This window comes from Delphinus delphis, chromosome 15, assembly GCF_949987515.2.
Source record: "Delphinus delphis chromosome 15, mDelDel1.2, whole genome shotgun sequence".
Classification (NCBI taxonomy): Eukaryota; Metazoa; Chordata; class Mammalia; order Artiodactyla; family Delphinidae; genus Delphinus; species Delphinus delphis.
The window spans coordinates 72,823,247-72,845,394 of record NC_082697.1 but is presented as its reverse complement, the minus strand read 5'-3'; the positions used below and the strand labels follow the sequence as shown (position 1 = coordinate 72,845,394).

Below are 22,148 nucleotides of genomic sequence, written 5' to 3'. Positions count from 1 at the left end.
TGCTCACAGGCCCCAGTCACCTGAGAAAGAGAGAACATTTTCTGTACCCACAAGCAGCCCCTCCCCCCTTACTAGAACAGCATTCAGGTCCCTAGATTAGAGCTCTTTCATACAAGGAAACTGTGTTATAAACATCCTCATTTAATGTGACAGTTCTTATACATATGAGAATTCATGCTGGCATCATGCCCGCTTCTGTAAAAAGTGGGTCATCACTGAAGTCTGGTAGATACGTAAAAACATAAAAACCTTTCAATGCCTTGGGAAGATGGCTTAGCACCTGGCAAGTTGCTCAGGCCAGTCCAGATCTACACAGAAGTTACTCCCATGGAAGTCAGCCCATGGGGGTACAGCTAAATGGGAAAGTGGATTCTTAGGACAAAGGCTGATTGGGGGCCTCACCGCTGAGATACTCCCCATTGAATGTGACAGTGTCTTCAGGGTTGTCACCCATCATTTCTTTGTATTGACGTTTGAAGAAGCCACACTGAGGGGAAATAAATCAGAAAATCTGGATCAGAGGGCAGGGTAGGAAGTTGGGAGTAGGAAGAAGCTGAGACAGAAGAAGGAAGCCAAACTGACTTGTATTTGTGTGCCAGAACACTTATGTGAACAACAGCTATCACGTACTGAGTGTCTTCTCTATGCCCAGCTCAGTAGCCGTACACACCATCCACAGCAGAAAAGCAAAGATTCTGCATACCCTGGCCTCATGTCTGTCTCATTTCAGTCACTCTATGATGTAGGCATTATTTCATTTCGAAAATGTTGAAAGGGGCTCAGGGAGGTTGAGCAACTTGCCTGACATTATACAGCGAGTCAGAGCGAAAATGTGTACCTGGACCTGCCTGACTTCACTGTCTGAGTTCTCCCTGCTATACCCGCCTGTCTGTGGGAGGGCTGGGGTTGGGTGCTGGTGGTGTCAAGAGTGTGATGAAAGCACTCACCTTGTACAGTGTAGCTGTGATGAGAGCCAGCAGCAGCAGTCCTCCCACAGAGCTGCTCATAATGAGGGGGATGGGGTTATAGACCTCATACTCTTCTAGCACCATCTCCACCTGATTTGGGGATTAGAAAGTATCAGGCTGTTCCAGACTCCTCCCAGTTTCCCAATCTTTAACCCCCTCCCTTTCTTCATCAGTCTCTGCTCCAAGGGGTGAGATACAGAATCATTCATGGGCTTAGGAACAGTTGCCTGCCCAGGGACCTCCATCCTTCCTCCCTCCAGGCTTGCAAGCCCCCCACCCAGCATCACAGATTTAGCATCAGGAGCTCTCTGATCAGCCTGGTCACTGCCTACCACACGGTCACTACCTGGGCTCTCAAAAATGCCTCCTGTCCTTGAAGCTGGGAATACATGGATCTGTTGAAAATGATTTCAGCCACACTCACGACACATGTCTTCTTCTGCAAAGTCTACAAAAAAGAAGGGGAGAGCTGGGAACTACCTCTGGGGAGGGCTTGGGGTTAGAGAAACACCCTGGCTTGAGGTGGGCACAGACACATCAGGCCCCACCTGAGTCTGGGAAGGGACACACCTGGCTGGCCCAACCGAAGCTGAGGTTGCCCTTCAGAATAAAGTCAAGTTCCTCCTGGACGCCAAAGGAGGGGATATCACAGCAGAACCTCAGGCAGGCAGCAGTGGAGCAGTCCTGGGGACAGGAGAGGAGTGAAACTGAGGCGGGTCTTCACTTAAGGAGGAACCACAAGAGAAAATGAAATCTATCACATTTGGGGTGGGGAATAGATGGACAATCCCCATCCTACCCCTTTCTCTCTCTGCTTCAGTTTTCCCACCTTAAAATCTTCCAGTTCTAAACCTCTTTTCAAATTTGAGTAAATCACTCAGCTTCTCCAGTCCTTGGAGAGGCATGTAGTATATGGCCATGGGCACAGCTCTGGAGCCAAACCACCTGGGTTTGATTCCTGGTTCTGCCACTTACCAGCTGAATGACAGGGGTAAAAACCTGTGGATTTCCTTGTTGGCAAAAAGGTGTATAACAGTAACTATATCGGGACCTCCCTGGTGGCGCAATGGTTAAGAATCTGCCTGCCAGTGCAGGGGACACGGGTTCGAGCCCTGGTCCAGGAGGATCCCACATGCCGCGGAGCAGTTAAGCCCGTGCACCACAACTACTGAGCCAGCGCTCTAGAGCCTGCGAGCCACCACTACTGAGCCCAGGAGCCACAACTACTGAGCCCACGTGCCACAGCTACTGAAGCCAGCGAGCCTGGGGCCTGTGCTCCGCAACGTTAGAGGCCACCACAATGAGAAGCCCGCGCACTGCAACAAAGAGTAGCCCCCGCTCGCCGCAACTAGAGGGAGCCCGTGCGCAGCAACGAAGATCCAACGCAGCCAAAAATAAATAAATAAATAAATAAATTTACAATAGCTATATCACAGAGCTAATAGAGTGGTTAAATAAATGTAAATACATGTAAAGTACTTAAAACAAGGCCTGGCATATCGTAAGTATATATGACTGTAAGCTCTTATTGTAAATTTCAGTGTTTTCCCGTGGATAGAAGGGGAAATTCACACATGGAATTTGGAAGGGCAATGACACTGCCTGAACCCCCTCTCTAGTTCCCCTGAAAATTGGCACAGCAGCAGCAGCAGCAAACTCTGTCCCATGGCAATATTATAAGCTTCTGATCAACCCTAAAGCCTCTGGAATTCAGCCAGGTGGGTGGGGCTCCTTGTCGTGCTCCCAGCCTGGCCCCTTCCCCAACCTTTAGAACCCAGAGCAGCAGCCCTACACTTGCCTTTCCTGTGGCCTGCTCAGCCCTGGGCTCTTAAAAACCGTCCCAACAGTTTCTCACATCTCTGCTGTCCTCTGAGTTTTGTGAGAACCTGACTTCTCTTCACCCTGTGTGGTGACAGACCATATCCTGTTGGGCACAAGCTCCCCACTTCAGAGTGCTCAGAAAAGCCTCAGTCTTAATCTAGTAGCTTCAATTCAGCGTATTCGTGTTTAGCACAAAGGCTGGAACTGGCTTCATGTTAAAGGAAGCCTGCATCTTGGGGAGAGAGAAGAGGATACACAGTGGTGGCAAAGTATGTGTGTCCCACCAGCAGGTCAGTTCGTCAGAGAAGAACCAAGAATTGTGGGATATGGTGCTATGGTATAAATATATGGCTGGTCACAAGAATCGCCATGTGGGGAATCAGAGTGGCTAGCTTAGATATCCATCCTCAAAAGAGCAGGCTGGCCTGCAGGGCGAGGTACTAGGCTTGGAGGAAGCTCCAGGGAGCTCCCCACCACCAGGGTCTGCAGGCTGAACAAGGAAGGACAAGACTGGGACAGAGACTCAAGGAAGTAGATTGGAATTGAATCAGGGGCAGGGGCAGGGCTGTGGGAACTCACGAGCTACAGGCTGATAACTGTCCAATCAAAAGCATTTCTTTGTTAGAAGGAGAGCCAAAGGGAAACACAAGGACTTCTCATCCTATGAGGATGGGAGACCCAAAAGCTTGAGTGTCTGGCTATAAAAGGAGATAGAGCTCACTCACCCTGAGAAGCTGAGGCTGACACTCAGGTCCCCTTGCCCACAGTTCTTCTCAAAGGGGAGCTGCAGCAAAACAGTATATTCTCTTCCCATCCATGTCTTAATCCATCTCCAATCCCCTCATTAGGAGTACTCATCGACATTGAGTATTAGCACCCACCCTGCACCCAGCACCGTGCTAAACACTGGCAAGTAGGGCAATGAGGGAGGGGCAGTTAGAATATAAAGGGAAGATAAGAGAAGATCCTTGGCTTCAAGGAACAGAAAGCTTAGCTGAGGAGTCAAATCCAAATCACACTGGAACAACCATTCAACAAACATTATAGATTGTCCATGATGGAACAGGTTCTGGGTCAGGAAAGGTGGGAACTACAGGTGAATGGGACACGGTTCTTGCACTCAAGGAACCTTCAATACCAAAGGAGCCACAGAAGTAGACACAGATTGCTATGAGTCCAGTCACATGGTATTTGGCATGGTATCACCATGACACAACAAGAGGCCAGAGAAGAGGTGACAGATGCTGAATGTAGTGTTCAAAAGAGAGGGAGATCAGACTGGGGCTTTGGGGACTAGAGGAGATCTTTGAGGTGGAGAGAAGGCGATGTTTTCCAAATAAGAAATATGGCATGCAGGCAGGATGTAAAAATCAACTTCCAAACAATGTCTTAATCTGTTTATTATGTGCCCTTACTAGGAAAACTGTGAGCAGTTCTAGGTACCTATGATCCCTTGACAGTGCCTCCTCTGAAAGAATAAGGGAATTGTAATGTGCAAATGGAAGGAAGGAAGGAAAGAAGGAAGGAGGGAAAGAAGGAAGGAAGGAAGGAAGGAAGGAAGGAGGGAAAGGAGGAAGGAAGAAAGATGACATGGATAGAAATGAGAAAAGTTGGGAAGGGTCTGCAGAATGAGAACCAGAGAGTTTATGTTGGGGCGAAGTGAAGTGGATAACCAGCTGGGATGTGTGTAGGGATCCAAGCTGGGCAGGGCTGTGGTAACTGGGTGGAAGTATTTTAGATTTGAAGTGGTTGGTGGGAGCCACTGTAGGCTCTTAAGCACATGGAGACACAGTGAAAGTCAGCACACCCCTGGGACTTCATCGGAAGACTCACAGAGGCAGTGAAGCGGTCCTGTGAGCCCACAGCCAGCACAGGGCGCAGGTTCTGAGATGAGGAGGTGGGCTCCCCAACCAGGAAGAAGTTGAGTCGCAGGATGATCGGGTTCCCCATGTCCTCCACACAGTCCTGAGGGAGAAGGGGCATTCAAGAAGCCGCTCTCCTCCTCCTTACTTGCTACTACTTGGGCTTCTCCTCCACTGCATCCATGCCCCGCTGTCCAGACAGCACCCCATCCACGCTGTGGAGCCAGGTTCCTCGGGCCCGACTTTCCCCTCTCCAGCTGCAGGCTCCCACCCTTCCCACCTCACTCAGCAGGGAGTGGAGATGCCAGAGGCTAGCCTTGGGCTCCTTCCTCCCTCTCCCTTTCCCAGAACCCAAAGTCCTCACTGGTAGAAGCAGCTTCATGGTGTCACAGTGCTCTCCCAGCCCTAGGGTTTTTCTTCGAGTCAAAGTCCAGTTCTTGGTCTCATTAGAAATGGCACGAGAAATCAGACCACCTGGGTCCAACGCCAGATCATACATGACAGAGCTTCGGACGTCACCTGAAGCAGAAGGGGGAATGGAAGACGGAAAGTGAGAGAAGCGCAAATGTTCTGTTTTCATTGTTTCATGCGATAAAGACTTGCTGAGCGCTTTCTGTGGGCCATGAACTGTACCAGGTGATGGGGATACACGTGGGGAAGGTGGAGAATTATGGTCCCTGCCCTCATAAGCTCACAGCCTAGAAACAGAGACCAGCACATAGGACATAACATCACAGCGAGATCCATGCAAGGGTGGGGTCCTCAGTGGTACCCAAGAGGGCTTGTTAACTCAGGCTGGGGGTCAGAGATGCTTTCCTGGATGGGCCTCGTCTGAGCTCCAACCTGGAGGATGAAAAGGAGTCAGGTGAAAAGCGGGGAGGAGAAAATCCCAGACTCTGGGAATAGTGGCTAAGACCAGAAGGGAGAGGGAGGTTGGCACATTAATTAAAAAGGAGTTCCCTGGAGGTCCAGTGGTTAGGACTCTGCACTTTCTCTGCCGAGGGCCTGGGTTCAATCCCTGATGGGGGAAGTGAGATCCCACAAGCCACATGGCCAGGCCAAAAAAGAAAAGAAGTGTATGGCGTAGGGGGGAAGGGGACAAGGTGAGACTGGAAAGGCAGAGAGGGACCAAATCATGGGGTCATTGTGGGCAAAACTTCTGGTCTTTATAAATGCAAGAAAGGGGCGGTTGAGGGGTGTTAAACAGTGTTTAGGACCAATCGCTGTAGTTCCCTGTGGAGAGTGCAGGGGGCGTGCAAGAATAGCCGTGGGCACAGCTCAGAGTGGGTGGGAAGGCGAAGCCTGTCCTCGAGGCAGGCGGTGGAGAGAGCAGACCTCGGATGTGTCCTGGAGACAGAACCTAGAGGCCCGGGTGTGGGAAGAGGGAGGGAGGAGGACAGCTGGGTGGACATGGAGGTGAGATTTGGGTTCCTGGGCTCATTCTGTCCTGAGGATATAGGGCTGGGGGCCTCTCGGGGGCAGTGAGGGTCTGGGTCTACCAGGAGGAAACTCACCTAGCTGGTCCTGTGAGCTTTTGTGGATAGTGAGACAGACTGGCGTCCCCAGCTTCCAGGGCGGTGGGCAGCTCTTCCCAGCACTGGTACACAGACTTTGTCACCTCCGGGGGTGTGAATCTCATAGCCACCTCCACGTTCAGCACCGGCAGGCTCCTGAGGGTGCATGGGGGGCTGAGGGCGGGCCTCTGGCCCCCAGAAGGAGAACAAGGGAGGGGGCAGCTTAGTGAATCAGACACAAGGGGCAGGCAAGGGGAGAGTAGGGGAGTTTTCACCTGAGCAGCAGCGCGTGCCCCTTGGCCCCGACGGCCAGGTCCACCAGTCCATCCTGGGTGAGGTCCTGACCCCCGCTCAGTGAATGCCCGAAATACTGGAGCCTGGGGGAGAGCTGGGAGCCTGCAATCCACTGGCCAGGGAAGGATAAAAGCAGTGCAAATCAAGGAAAGGGGATTGGAAAGGTTGGGGAAGAAAGATTTGGAAAGGACACTGAGTAGAGAAGTTGAAGAGCGGGGAGGAGGGAGAGCAAGCAAAGTGAGGACCCCACAGTCCACAGGCAGAGAGGAGAGCACTTTGGGTCCAATGAGCACCACGAAGGTGCAGGCCAATGACAAAATCAAAGCGTAATGATGGGAGCATAATAGATTCATTTATTCATCGTTTACACGTTGATTCATAAATTACGTATGTTCATTCATAAATATTTGAGGAATGGAGTGCTTAGTGCTCTCACGGAGTTATCTTTACAAGAAGCCAATAGAATTTGCTCATCCTTTCATAGAAGGAAACCAGGGCTCACAGAGGCTAAATCGGTCACTTGACTGAGGCCATGCAGCTCACAGGGCTGGTCAGGCATTTGACCTGGGGCCTGTGATCTCTTAACTACTAAGCTGCCCACACACTCTGAAGTCTGGAGGCAAAGGAGAGAAAAGAGAATTGTGCTTAGCTGGGCCTGGGGAAATTCAGGAAAGTAAACCACTGAAAGCAGGAAGGGAATGGTCACTGCCGAGGCCGGTGACAGGAGGCGGCATCAGGCGAATCTACGACAGCGGGGAGGAGGCGAACAGAAGAGGCTGAAGCAGAGGGGCCTCACCTGGCTGTGGGCGGGGCTGATGCCCAGTCCCGAGGTTCCGTGAAACAGGTAGACAGCACCCCGGTTCTCCTGCTCTCCCGGGGCCCCGATGGCCACGTCCGTCAGCCTGTCCCCGTTCACATCCCCCAGCACCGTCAGAGCTGCCCCAAAGCGGCCCCAGGGGTGGCCTGGCTCCCCTCGCAGGACAGCACCACACTGCCGCTTAGCCCTCTGCAGAACACAAACAGTGTCAGGTCCCACCCCAGGCGACCCCTCCACACCCAGACCCCACCCAGCCCGGGTCTCATCAGCCACTCACCCCCCGGGGAAAGGGGCACACGGACACCTGCCCGCCCCAGCTCTGCTCATAGTAACGGGGGGCCCCGATGAGGACCAGGTCGGAGCTGCCATCTCTGTCCACGTCCACGGAGCTGAGGGAGGCCCCGAAGTAGGAGCCGATCTGGAGGGCAGAGCGTGGAGTCATCCTGCCTACCCCTGCACCCGCGCTGGGCCAGGTCCCGCCTCTCCCCAGATACCGGCCCCTCCCTGCTGGGTCCCGCACCCCCTTCATCTCCCTCTCTGCCCCTGGAGACCCTCCTCCACACCCAACCTGGGTCCCTGTGACTTCAGCCTTCAGCCTCCATTGCCCGGACACCTGCGTGAAGATGACAACCTTCCCGGTGTGCTGATGGCGGGGGGCCCCCAGGACCAGGCTGTGTACCCCCTTCCAAACGGCCAGCTCTGTGGAGTAACCTGAGGGGACCAGGCCTCAGCACAGAGGCTTCCACTCCCCACCCCCGGGCCCCTGCCCTTCCCAGGCAGCCCGTCTCCCGCCCGGCCCTCCGACCACAGCCTTGCCTCACCCAGGTAAGAGTCACTCATGTCCGCGTGCTCCTGAGACACGTGGATGAAGGTGGGGCTCCTATTTTCGGGGTACAGGAAGGCACCTCCAGACCAGCTGAAGCTCCCCACAGCCCCCAGAACTGGTCCATCCTGGGAGGAAAGGATTCCAGAGCAGGTGGGAAGAAGAAGAAGACAGCCTATTCAGAAGCAATGGCTGCCACTGACTCCGCCCATCATGTGGAATTCTCTTTGCTCTTCCCTGGCTCTCCCCAGCAGCCTCCGTGTCCCTGATTCCTACATCTCTCAGTCCGTCCCCACTGCCGCCATCACGGTCACCCCAGCGCCTCTCACCCACTGCCCTTCCTGCCTCCTAGCTTGCTTTCCTCTGTTTCATCTACTGCCCCAGAGTTGGGTTTCTTCCAACCCAAACGTGCAGCCACCACCCTGCTGGCAAACCATGGAGGCTCACTGCCCGCAAGCTCCTGAGGGTGGCATTTAGGATCCTTCCCAATCGAGCCTGCGCAGTGACACTCTGTTCCAAAATACACCAAGCCTCTGGCCTGGACGCTCCTCTCTCCTCTTTCTGGGACGCAGCTCCTCTCTCTGGAAGAGTCAGCCTCTAAGTCAGCTCTGCGAGGTCTTCCTAGGCTCCCTCAGGAAGGGATTGGCATTTCCTCCTCTGAATGCTTATTGCCTTTGCAAACTTTTGCTTATGGCTAATTTAGGACATTAACAGTCGAAAGAAATGTGTAATGAATCCGTAAGAACCCGTGACCCAGCATCAGTGATTAACTCATGACAAACCTTGTTCCACGTCTACGTCCCCCTCAATTGCCCTCAAAGTTATTCTGAAGCAAATCTCTCTGGATATTTTGAACACACATCTACTTTCAGACAATTGTCTGTCTATATTGTCACTTCTTTGGTCTGCACGGGCTGGTCTTTCCCATCTCTCCCACCCTCTCTCCGCGCTGCCCCTAGCTCACTCTGCTCCAGCTGTGCTGGCCCTTCTATCTCTCTCGTACAGTAACCTTGTTCCTGACTCAGGACCTTTGCACTTGCTTTTTCCTCTACCTGGAGCAATCTCTCGCCATATTTTTCCAGGCCTCGCCCTTTCTCATCATTCAGCCTCAGCTGTTACTCCTTAGGCCTCCTCTGACACCTCTCTTTCTCTATCCCAATGCTTAGCACAACCTGAAAGTCTTTCGTTTGTTTGTCGTTTGTCACCGCCTCCCACTAGTTATGCGATCCAGGAGAGGAGGAACCTCTGCTATCCTGTTCTCTGTACCTACATACACTGCCTGTGTGTCTCTCCCGGACTAGATGGTGAGCTTGAGGACAGGGTCTGCGTTCTTGTTTATTCTGGTTCCCAGCTCCCAACACAGGGCTGGTGCCTGATACTCGTTAATCGAGCACACACTCCGCTCACCGTTGTGAGGACGGAACTGAAGCCTTCTTGAGACATCTCATGCTGGAAGGAGCGACTTGTCTTTGACTGCGTTCCTGTGGGCAAACAGGTCAGTCGGGCTCCCGGAGACCTTGAGACCATGAAGATTCAGAGCAGAAAGAGGAGAATGTGGTCTGGGGCTTGGGTTCTGGGGAACAATTTGGGGTGAGCTATGAGCAGGGTGAACCTTCAGGACTGAGGGGCACAACTCGCGACTCTTTCAATTCCGAGACCCAAGGTCATGCCCCATTTACCCTCGACTGCAAAGATCTCCTGCAGCTGCTTCTGGGTGTTGCTGAGTGCCGCTAAGTTGTCCACCTTGAACACATGGTCCTCCGAAGGCACTGAGCCAATGATGTTCAGCTCCTGCCTTGTAGTGGGATCCTGGAAAGCATCTCCCACCTGTGGCAGAGAGGCAGCCGAGGAGGAGGAGCCAGCCAGCCCTTCTGCCTGGGGGAGGTGCAGGCTGAGTCTGGGGGAGCCATGAGGAAGGGGACGCACCCCAACGGCATAGCGGACGATGCGGGCTCTGTCTGCCTGGGGGATGACGTCGCTGTATTTCAGGGGGTCTTGGAAGTTTTACGGGCCCCATTCTTACTGCGAAATAGTTCTTTCCTATCGAGGAAGAAAAGCGGGGTGATTCTACTGAGATTCTGGGAAGAAATCATTTGCAGCACTAGAAGCTCCTCTGGAAAGACTGGGGAGTCCTGGCGCCCTGAGACTCAGGTATGTTAAGACATGGATACATACTGACAATCATTAGTGAGACTGAGAACAAAGGTACTCATATTCCTTGTTCCTAAAGTTCCATCCACTACAGAACCTCATTCCCAGGAGGCAACAAGGCAAGTTACTTCACCTCTCTGCGCCTTTGCTTCTCTCCATGCAAGATGAGAGCAATAATTGTACCATAGCTGGTCTCCAAAGATGGCCCCCAGTGAGCCACGCCCGGTTCCTTTCCCGTATTGAGCCCGGCCTGTGACTCCCTTTAATCAGCAACATGCAGCAGAAGTGACCCTGTGCCAGTTATGGAACTAAGAAACCTTGGTAGCTTTTGCACTTTGCGGAGCCCTGAGCCGCCATGAGAGAAGTCTAGCCAACCTGTTAGAGGCACCCCGTGCAGCGGCCACATGAAGAGAGAGGCCCAGCCTCCCCAGCTGAGCCCAGCCTTCCAGCCAATCCTGCCAAGGCAGCAACCACGTGGATGAAGCTCTCATAATCCAGCCTCAGGTGCCACGTGGCCACAGCCACATGAGAGACCCCACCTGAGAAGAGCTGAGCCCCAGGATCATGAAAAGTAGTAAAAAAAAGGGGCATTGTTTAAGCCACTAAATTTGGGAGCGGTTTGGCAGGCAGCAATAAATAACTGAGACAAATAGTATCAGGTTATCCTGAGGGTCAAATGAGGTGAAGCTTTTCCAACAGTGACTGGCCTACAGGTAAGCATTAATTCTATGGTAGCTATTACAAATGATTAAAAATGTAACATATATGTTCATGCAGTTCTACAAACTCAGAATAAACACACACACACACATATGCACCAAATAACATACACACACCAGATATAATACTGAAGCAACCTAAATGTCCCGTGTTAGGGAAGGGGTTTAGCAAATCATGACCCAGCCCCTTGGTGAAAAAGTACACAGCCATTTCAAAGGAAAACAATAAAAGCTGTAGAGAAGCATGGAACAGGTTTATGGAACAGATGGAAAAAAATGGCAGGATGAAGATAGTTTCTGCCCTGATTGTGACTATATAAAATATGTCTAAATAAAGACAAGGATGGAAATGACACTGTGCTTTTTGAGAGTAGGATTTATTTATTCATTTGTACTTATTCTTTCTTGTTGCCAAAATACTGCAAGATGGTTGGCTAGAGGAACTGTAGGTAATATTTCTTTTTTTTTTTTTTTCAAAACTTTCCTTAATGTTGTTGCCTTTTTGTCTTTTTTGTAATGAAACTTCTAAAAGAAAAAAAAAAACAAAACACAGCAACCACCCAGTCAGTGGCAGAGCTGGGCTTGGCTCTAGGGAGCAGGGAGGTGATGGGAGAGGATGGATTTTGATGAGAACTACACCATCGCCCACTGCTGGGAGGAGCTTTAGGGACTGGGAGAGATGCCTCTCCTGTGTGACTTTCAACTCAAGAGACAGAGGCTTTCTTCCTGGTTGTCCAGTCCCAACAGGTCAGTGTTCAAGGCAGAAAAGCCACCCAAAAGTAAAGAGAGTGCCTTTGGAGAGATCATCCCTTTTTCAATATTTCTCCAGCACCATCCCCAGGGCAGTGCCCAAGGGTGTGCAGGAAGTCAAGGATCCCAGACATTCTACCCAGTTTTTTCCCATGGGAACCACACATTCCACTGTGGTCCCACGACCTAAGCCATTTTCTTCCTGGACCACCTAGCCCCCAGTTCTGGGCAGGCACATGGTACATAGAGACTTGAGTGGATGAGGGATGAGAGGATGAAGGGATGAAGGGAGCTGAGTGGGGAGAAAGGCACAAAGAAGACACTTGGAAATAATTCCTGAGTCCCTTCCAGGGAGGTAAAGAGGAGCTGCACCATTTTTTGGATAAAATCCCCAACCATTTATCTCGCACTTCTTGTGCGGAAACACCTCACCCATGTTATCTCGCTTAATCCTTCTAACCAAGTTGTGAGTTTTTCCTCATTGGACAGTTTCCTGAGACTTAGAAAGAGTCAGTAACTCCAAGGGTGGCCCAGGTAGCTAGCGGAGAGCCAGGATGGGAACCGAGAAGCAAAGCCCAGGTGGGCTCAGGGTCCAGCCAAGCCAAAGCCAGGCAAAGGGGAAACACGCTGCAGAGGAGTCCCGCCCTAGATCATTGCCAGGGGATGGCAATGAGCGATGGGACCAGAAACACTCCAGGGAGGACTCTGCCTGCAGCCCCCTCGCTCCCCTGTGAGCCCCTTTCCCCAGAGCCTCCCTCAACCTCTAAGAAGGGCTGTGCAGACCCAGCAGTAGGTAGCAGTGAGGTAGCAGCTCATTCACAGGCAGCATGGGGCAGAGCTTACACCACTGTCTGGGTGCCTGTGGCTGTGAACGTCAGGCCACTCAGTTGGACGATGGGATCCACCAGGCTCTGAGGGCTCCGGCTGGTCTGAAATTGGCTGAAGGTGAAGTGGGTCTTCACAAGGTTTGAGTATTGCATCAGCAAGAACTGTGAAGGCCAAGAAGAGGGCCCTGGGGCTCAGGAGTTGTTTTTTAGGAAGTTTTTTATTTTGGAATAATTTTGTATTTACAAACCATGCTCCATGTGATTTTGAGGCCCGACAAATATATACTGAGACCCAGAAAAAAATAAATGGCCCCAAAAGAAAACTGGAAAATCAAAACCAAATAATGTTTCTTTCATAGTTTACAAAGAATAGCCTTGCCAACCACAATATTTGTTAAACTTAGGTTTTTTTAAAAAATTTATGATACATGAAATCAATTTGTAGGTTATATTTCCTTGCTTCTCAAGAATTTGTATATATATATATATATATATATATATATATACACACACATACACACACACACACACTGGTTACTGGGAAGTAAAATAATAAGATAAAGAAATTGTGAGTTACATGGAAAACATAATAAAGAAATCATCATTTGGCCAAGTTACCTTCAGTCAAATATCACAGTAAGTTGATTTGATAATCCTTTCAATGTATTTAAACAGCAAAAACGTTGTATTTCCTGTGGCATGCAGGGACATAGTACATGTGATGGGGGTACCTCCTCAGGTTAGGGCTCAAATCGGCCCTGCACTGGGACCATACCTTGACCTTGGACCCTGGCCTCCTCATGGCACAAGTCCACTGAGCCAGTCCCCAGCAATGCCAGGCCCCCTCCCAGGTTGGCCCTCCCAGAGGTAGACCCTCCCTGATCCCAATCCCCAGGCCTCGGGGGCCCAGCCTTCACCAGTGTGTGGGTGCCCTTGTACTGGTCCATCACGGCTCTGACAAAGTTCTTCATCCGTTCAAAGTCATTTCGGTCAATGCTGCCAGAGCCGTCAATCAGGAAGACAACGTCTATCTCTTGATTTGGACACTCTGCAGAGAGGGAGGGAGGAATCAGAAATGCATGGGCAGGTCCCAGCCACTTCCTGGGACCCAGAAACCCTTTCTGCTCCACAGAGCCAGGGGGCCGTCCTTGGCGTAGGGATGCCAAGGCCCCCTGGCCCACCCAGTTTCTGACACCCTCCAATGAGGAGGTCCAAATCTGTTGGCCAAGTCCCTTCTCCCTTCAGCAGAATCCCTGTTGCTCCCCTCCCTCCACAAGGCCTACAAAAGGGGAGGAAGAAGTAGAGGGTGGGGCCCGGGTGGGTTCCTAACTCATTTAGTCAACGAATATTTATTGAATACACCACCAGGGATACTGTGGGGCTCAGTGGAAGGCAATTTAGCGAAGCGGTTCAGAATGTGCATCCTGGAACCAGCATGCCTGGGCTCGAATCCCACCTCTTCCCACCTCTTAGTGGTGAATGCAGGCAAGTTACATAACTTCACTGGGCTTCAGTTTTCCCCATCTGTAAAATGGGTGATAGTAGTGCCTACCACATGGGATTATTGCAAAGATAAAAAGAATGAATATGTACATAAAGTGCTTAAGACAGGGCCTGGCACCCCATGAGGGGTAGCTGTTATCACCATCATCACCACATGCCAGGCATTGTTCTAGGCCCAAGGACACACCTGCAGCGGATGCTAAGGTGTGCCACCAAGACCTGCCCCCCACCAGGATGGAGGCGCTCATTCCCAGCTGCAGGAAGTTGGCGTTGATGGCTTCCAGCAGAGTTCCTCCCTAAGTGTCACCCCACTCAAAAGGGAGGTGCCTTGCCCAAGGTCACCTCCTGCTCCTGCGGGCAACCCATATCCGGCCATGCTCTGAGCTCTCCGTGGGGCAGCTGAGGCCTCTCACAATGTACCCTCTCCGTCTGCCAAGTCCTGCTCCCCTCACACTCTCATAAGGGTTGCTCCCGAGAACATTCCCAGGTGAGCCTCTAAGTCTATCTCTGGGGAAAACGGATTGAAGACCATAGCTTTAAAAAAGATCTCGTGGGCTTCCCTGGTGGCACAGTGGTTGAGAGTCCGCCTGTCGATGCAGGGGACACGGATTCGTGCCCTGGTCCGGGAAGATCCCACATGCCGTGGAGCGGCTGGGCCCGTGAGCCATGGCCGCTGAGCCTGCGCGTCCAGAGCCTGTGCTCTGCAACGGGAGAGGCCACAGAAGTGAGAGGCCCGCATACGGCAAAAAACAAAAAACAAAACAAAAAGATCTCGTCCCTGCCCTTGTGGAGTCCACACCGTAATGGAAAGACACATCATACGTAAATGAACAAAAAAAACATTTCAGGTTGTCCCCAGACTTACATAGGGGCTTGTGGCCTGCGTGCAAAACCCGGTTGATGCCTCCACCAGCACCCCACATCCTGTGTTTGTCCCAGGGTGCTGGGAGATCAGACCACCACAGCTATGAGGTGTGATGCTGAGCTGTGGTACCCTGCCTCAGGGCACTGAAGCAGAATGCCTTCTCCCATCTCCTCACTCCTCACCCATCCCACCTACTCAACCAACATCACCAGTGCCCAGAAGAAACGGAAGATCACTTCCCTCCCTGCTTCCTTGAAGACCAGGAAATCCAGCCACCGACACAGCAGGCCAAGAAGCCCTCAGGTGCTCCCCTTCTCACCCTTGATCTGTCCCCGACAGCTGGGTAGCTGGCGTTCCCTGCCACCACGTCTTGTACTTGGGCCCACATTTTTAGCTGCATCACAAAACCACCCCCACATGCTCTCTCAGACTAGGCCTGGGGCCAGCACCCTCGCAATGTTACTTCTGTTTCTTGCTTCTTTTATTGCATCCACTGGGCTTCCCATAGCAGGCAGCTGGCTGTAGCTGAATGGCCTTCTGAAAAAGAACTGAGCCAATCAGGCAAGGTTGGCTCAAGCTCTGGGCTCTGCCACTTCCTAAAGTGGAAACTCATCTCTCTGAGCCTCAGTTTTCTCTCTCAAATGGGGATCATCCTGGGCTCCACAAGGATCTTGAGAGGATGCTATAAGGTGATGCACACCCAGAACCCAGTACCCAGTACTGCCTGGCACACAGTCTTGCCAAATCTATTCAAACCTGCCTCGTCTGGACCAGTTTTACACATCTGTGTCCCATTTTCATCAAGCATCCCACCTCATGAGCCCCAGAAACATCTAGGAAAAGACATTTACCATCTAGAAAATGTCTGGCTGCACAGACATCCCAGGTGGGGCCTGGTACCCGCAAGAGTCTTTTCCACTCTCTCTGTCCCCTCTATAGACTCTGCTCTCACAATTTGATCTGGGGCCTCTTTCTGCTGCTGTTTCGCTTTCTGCTAAAAGCCCACCAAGGCTGGCGTCATGGTTTCTCTGGTTCACATCATGCCTTGAGTGGTCCCTGGATCTCATTTGGGGCCCACTATTCCCTCTGATGCCACAGATGGGCCAGTTCATCTGTATCTTCCTCCTAGACGGAACACATGGTCTTCAGCTAGAAAATCAGTCATAATGGCGATCACATACATGTGCCAGAAAGGAGTCTAAGCACTTTATGTGTATTAAATTTTTTAATCCTAATAGCCACCTTGATTATTAAGCTCCATTTTACCAATGAGGAAACTAAGGCCCAGGGAAAGAAACCACTTGCCCAAGGACACAGAAGATGAACTTGTAAAGACAGACTCTCAGAGAGAAGCCACGGCAGGGCCCCCAGTCACCATTCTCTGTGGATGACATCAGTGCTGCAAAACTGTGCCTCACACTCCCCATGGCTGGGTCATTTGCTCCCCTTGGAAGGGGAGGAGTGAGTCTGGGGGCGGTCCTGGCAGTTCAGCAGTGAATGACCCAGGACTGCTTCCCTCTTGGATTCTTGGATCTATCGTCCTCACCACACATTTTCACCCCCCCAAGGCCCTTCCTCTGGAAACCAGGAGGCATCCCTGCACCTGTTGGCAAATGTAGGGCCCTCATGCCTCCTGCAAGAGCTGGACTCCCTCCTGCCCCATCAGAGCCATTACCGCTTGGCCGGCTTAGGGCTCCTGCCATGAGCTACCCCTCCTGCCAGGCCAGCCCATGCCCCCAGCCCCTCCTGTGCTTGCTGAGGCCTCTGGGAAGGGACCTGCACACAGGAGGCCCAAGAGGCCGAGACCCAGGCTTCATGCTCTGCACGCATGAGTGCCAGCACGTGCTCCACGTGGAACTGCTGTCTCTAGGGGACCTTAGGGTGGCGGGGACCGTCCAGGTGATCTGCAGGTGGCAGCCCAGCAGGAGGCAAGCGCTTTTTGCATACATGTTCTCCCCACAGGCTCTGTGCATGGTCGGGCCACAGGCCTGGGGACAGAGGCCTGTGTGGGTGAGGGGGCCCCCAGAACGCTTCCCCTCCTTCTCGCCCAGCCTCAGCCTCCTCTGGCCCCTGTTCCTCCCTTGAGACCCTCCTGGGACCCAGAAACCCTCACCAGCAGCCAGGAGAGATCGGTGGAGGCCACCAGGGACAGGCCCAAGGACGTGTTCACGGCCTCTGGGGGTGCTGAGAGGACAGACACACAGGGTCACACTCAAGGGCACACCCTCGTTTGGGGCGACAGTCCGAGCTGGAGGCTGAGGAGGGGGCGGTCTGGTGTAGGAGGGTTGAAGGCCCTGATTCCTGGGGCGAGTCACTCACTATTCAGCAAGATGGGCCGACACAAGCCGGTGGCAGACAGGCAGTCGTACAAACGTCCTGTTTTGTTGACTGCGACCACCTCCAGGGGGGCTCCCACCACGAGTCCGGAGGCACAACCAGGACAGACAGGGGTTGGGGCACAAGGCGCTTCGGGTGAAGAAGTGCCACGGGGAAGTGAGACTTCATGAGGGGAGCTCTTGGCTTCGGCCACATGTGAGGCTATTAAAAATCAAGGCCCAAAAAAAAAAAACCAAAAAAAAAAACCAAAAAAAAAACCAAAAAAAAAAAATCAGGGCCCGAGTCTAACCCACGTATGTTGAAAGGCCGCGCTGGGCTTTTTGTTTATTTGTTTGTGTATGTGTGTGTGTATACATAAATATATGTGTGTTTGTGTATGCAAATGGTTTGTGTGTGTGTGTGTGTGTGTGTGTGTGTATTTTAACATTCACCCAAAATAATACTATTCAGAACAAAAACAGCATTTCCCAGCCACAGGTCAGCGCAATTTGTTTCCTAGGAGCCGTCATTCAGAGCCACCCAAGAAATAAGTCACCTCAAATAGAAAAAGCGGAAAAATGTCCCGAAGCCATAAGCTTTTGAAACCAAATAGATAATTCTGTAATTAATTGGACAATTTAAATATAAGATAAACAATTTAAATTGGACCATTTTAAGCAGCTGTATCAGAAGTCACATCTATGTCTGCAGTCATATAAATGCACCCATTTATTTGCAAAATTCCTTGAGAGGAAAGAATTTTTTAATTTGGAAAATTGTTCTCACTACCAACAACCTCGCTACTCAGATGAGGAAACTAGACAAATACTAGTGTACTTTAACTAATTAGCCAAGCAAGTCTTGTTAAATTGTCATTTAACAAGATTCCTTCTAGAGAGTCATTTCTTTATGGAAACCTGAAATCCCTGTTTGTCTAAGGCTTGAGGATGAAACTGAATCAGATGCTGGAGATGCAGCCGTTTGGGACCTGCTGGCACAAATGTGTGAATCAACTTTTAGTCTTAGACTATTGATCTGCATGTCTTTCTTCACCCTCCAATTCCTTAGACGTGGGCTCAGTCTTCCCGTATTTGGGTAACAACTCAGCAGAAACGAGGAAAAACAGTAACTTTGTAGCAATCAGAATATCATCCAATATATATTATTTACTTTACTGTAAATACTGGTGAACAGCAGTCAATCAAGAGTTTTATATTCATTTTTTTAAAAAAATAGGGCCCCAACACAAATTGGTGGTGATGGTAAGTGGGACAGAGGCTCTCTTTGGATTTGTTCAGTGTTGTGTGATCGGGAGAGTCCCAAGGGAACCCACGCGAGAGGGGGCTGGAGAGGTTCTACATCTTGATGTAGGTGGTGTTTACCTGGGTACACACATATGAAAAATTCATTGAGTTGGATTTGGGATTTGTGCATTTCAGTCTCTGTGTTATATTTCAACACAAACAAACAAAGAAAAAAAAAACTCTGGCTCCTGGCACTTGCTTCCACATCCCCAGCCTGCCAGCAGGGTGAGGAAGGAGGAGGGATGTACATTTAGAACCCAGTGGCCTCTGTGTGCTCCCTCTTGGCCAAGTGAACTGTCCTGTGCTCTCAGGCTCTTTGCCAATGCCACCTCCTCTGTGAAGTCCTCCTGGAATTCCCTCCTGGGTTTGAGGTCTCCCTTCTTCTGCCTCCCAGACTTTGGTTACGCTTGCATCACACTGTGACTTCAACTCCTTGGGTCCCTGTCTCTGGGACCCAAGAGTGTGCACTTCTGGAGGGAGGGCAGGTATATAATTTGCTGGTCCCAGTGCAAAATAAAAATGCGGGGTCTCTTGTCATTGGAAAAAAGTGTTTCCCCCTTTCTTCTGCAGTGCCTCCCTCTCTGCCTGTCCTGGTGTTTCCTATTTGCTATTTGGTGTCACACTCCTTCATGCACGGGGATCCTCACAGGGCCAGCACAGACTCTTAAGGACTGGGCAGGCTGGGCACGGCTGACCCTGTCCTTGCCCAGCTCATGCCAGGGGTCAGTAGTCAGTGGTGTCATGTACAGGCTCCTCGCCCATGCTGCCCTTCCTCCAGGGAACCTCCTGGGCTGCCACATGCAGCCACCTGCCTGCAGGCCAAGGGAGTGGAGCTGGGGAAGTGGGCGGAGCCTACCTAGATCTGCCAAACTGGACCACGCTCTGCCCAAAGCCGGCTCCATCCTCTTGGAAGACCATGGGCTCCTCCACATCCAAATTGAATCCATGATAAGAAGCCAGGACTGAGGAATTTGGGAAGGGGAGGTGAAAGGGACAGTCAGAGAAGCCCCTTCTCCTCTGGACCCCTGACTTCTTGGGATCTTGATACCCACCCTGCATAGCCTTGGTTCCCCATCTGCCCGGGAGAAGGGCATTCTTTCCTTCTTTGTTTCCTGGTTGCCTTCTGTGTGGCTCCCATCTCTTACCCTCCATCAAAAATAGTCAAATCACAATGCAACGGGCAACAATCCAGAGAAATGCCCCGTCATGGGCACTTCAAATACATCCACAATCTGAAATTAGGCCAGTCACCTCCTGATAGCTTAGATCAGGAATGTCCTTTAAAGATAAAGTGACCGTACATTTACTGTCTAAAGTGGGACGTTCTGAGAGTGGAAGGGGCACCATTAATAATTACACCAGGGATATTGGGACTGCCCCCAGGTCATCCACTTAAAAACTGTCGTGCCCCATCTTCTCGTTATGCAGAGACCCTGAGATCCAGATTGGGGAACAGACTTAGAATTCTGAGATTAATTATTTGTCATTATGTGTTCTCCATGTCCCCGTCCCTGGTGCCAGGCTCTAGGAGGGCAAGGACTACTACATCTCTCTTGTCTTGGTGCCTGGGACAGTGCCTGGCCCTTAGCAGGGGACATGTATTTGCTGACTGACCCAGAACTGCACAGCAAGTCACTGGCACAGCCAGGAGTCCAATTCACTCTCACCAACCTTGACTCATCGACGTCCCCCTTCCCAAAGGCTAAGCTAGAAAGCCTCAGGGAAGACCCCCTACATTTCAAGGGCTTTTTCCACCCCCCCCACCCCGCATTTGTCAACCCCAAACACAATCCATTGCTTGGAACTGGGATGTTCAGAATCATTAATTGGTGTCAGGAGTGGGGTATGCTAGAAAGGCCCTGGCTCATGGTAACAGGTGGTTTAAGAAGAAAAAGGTAAAAGGGCAGGGAAAGACAAACCCTTGATCCCTGGATGGCATTCATCCTATGAAACTACAACTATGCTGCAATCTGTTACTAAAGGTAAAATTTACTAAATAAAGTTTAGAAATAATAGTAGCCCGACTCCCAGGGAGTTGGCTCTTGGATCTATAAGGAAATGCAAAATAATAAGCATGCTAAACATACAGCCCCTTGATGATTATTATCCATAATAGCTAAAATGAAATTAAAAGAAAGTGTGGGTTGGGCCTTGATGCTAAACCAACCTCAGATTTAGGTGAGTCTGAGCTATGGCCACTAGCCTCAAAGACATACCTCAAGGAAAAAATTGTGCAGGATGTTAAGAACAACAGGCCCGGGGAATTCCCTGGAGGTCCAGTAGTTAAAATTCCGTGCATTCACAGCAGGGGGCGCAGGGTCGATCCCTGGTTGGGGAAATAAGATCCCATCTGTATCTCCCAGGCCATTGCTAAATGGGGTGTAACATTTCAGACTGCTGGATTCGTCGTCAAAAACTCTGATCTGTCCATTATGCTAGAGAACCCCTGGTCCCTTTCCCTGTCTCTGGTTAACAACACAAGTTTGGAGAACTTTGCATTCAGGCTTTATGCAAAGAAAGGGACACAAAACAAGGGTCATAAAAAATTAAAAATTGAATTAAAAATAAAAGGAATAAAACTGCCTGTATTGTCTACATACCCCTAACATTTTGTTGGCCTTCATGACAGTCACATTTCCAGTTCTGAGCCATAGATTCAAATGGAAATTATCAGGAGGCATTCATGATTCAAAATTAGCTCCCTTTACTAGATTCCTACTTCCCTGGTTATGCATAAATGCAAATGAGGAACCTCTCCTTAACTACTGAAAATATTACAGAATCTGCTGCAATAGCAATAGCTGCCCAACAAAAATTCTTATACTTTCTGGCCAAAGTTGTGGAGGGTTTTTTCCCCAAAGTTGTTCTTGGTAATAGGATAGCCCTTGATTACCTTTTAGCTGAGGAATGAAGTATGTGTTCCATGGCCAACACCACCTGTTGCACCTGGATTGACACTTCTGGGAACGTTGACACCCAATTACATAAGATCACTGAGCAAGCCACTTGGCTTAAAAAGATGACTCCTTCAGCAGGGTCATCTTTGACTTATTTGACTTTGATTGGTTTGGGTCTTAGGAACCATAGTCCAAAGTGTGCTCCAGACACTGGGGATCATCCTGCTTATTTATAATCTTAACGCTTTCCGAAGTGCATTGTATTCTCTCAAAAGCTTTAAGTGCATGGTTACAGCTGCTAACCACCAAGCAAATGATCTCCCTAAGACTGGGACATCTAAAAAGGAAGAAAGAGAATGACTGACTTAAAGATGGTAAACTTGAAGCTGTGACCTGTAAATATCACAGGGATTAAGCAAAACTGTTATGACCTATGGACACTACACAAAGGACTGACAAAAATTGGAGAACTTCAGAGCAGTAGCTGAGAGTGGCACTAATGCCTTAAAATTTTTATCACATCTTTCAGCTAAGCATAGAGTCTGATCAAAAGGGGAGAATCATTAAAAAGGAACAACAGGCCCAAAATGGAGTCACTTGTGCTAAGCCCCACATCAACAAACCAAGACTTAATACCTAACCTAATAACAGTTTCAACATTTCCCAGAACGTAGTTTTAACCAGTCTGTCTGGAATTTTCTGGTCAGCACCAGTGAG

At 50.6% G+C, this 22,148-nt stretch overlaps 1 protein-coding gene across 1 annotated transcript; it reads right to left on the bottom strand.

Moving 5' to 3' along the window:
* Positions 1-373: 373 nt before the first annotated feature.
* Positions 374-20,215, bottom strand: LOC132437692 (integrin alpha-D-like). The gene is given in 28 exon segments (XM_060031019.1): positions 374-487; positions 948-1,058; positions 1,315-1,416; positions 1,539-1,655; positions 1,658-1,675; positions 3,231-3,279; positions 3,515-3,573; positions 4,623-4,754; positions 5,016-5,170; positions 6,166-6,206; positions 6,208-6,321; positions 6,441-6,571; positions 7,256-7,465; positions 7,554-7,694; positions 7,845-7,987; positions 8,098-8,227; positions 9,507-9,580; positions 9,779-9,926; positions 10,026-10,102; positions 10,105-10,139; positions 12,563-12,708; positions 13,464-13,594; positions 14,237-14,345; positions 16,807-16,902; positions 17,028-17,098; positions 17,234-17,346; positions 19,403-19,496; positions 20,206-20,215. Coding segments are annotated over 28 exon segments (2,871 nt in total).
* Positions 20,216-22,148: the final 1,933 nt, after the last annotated feature.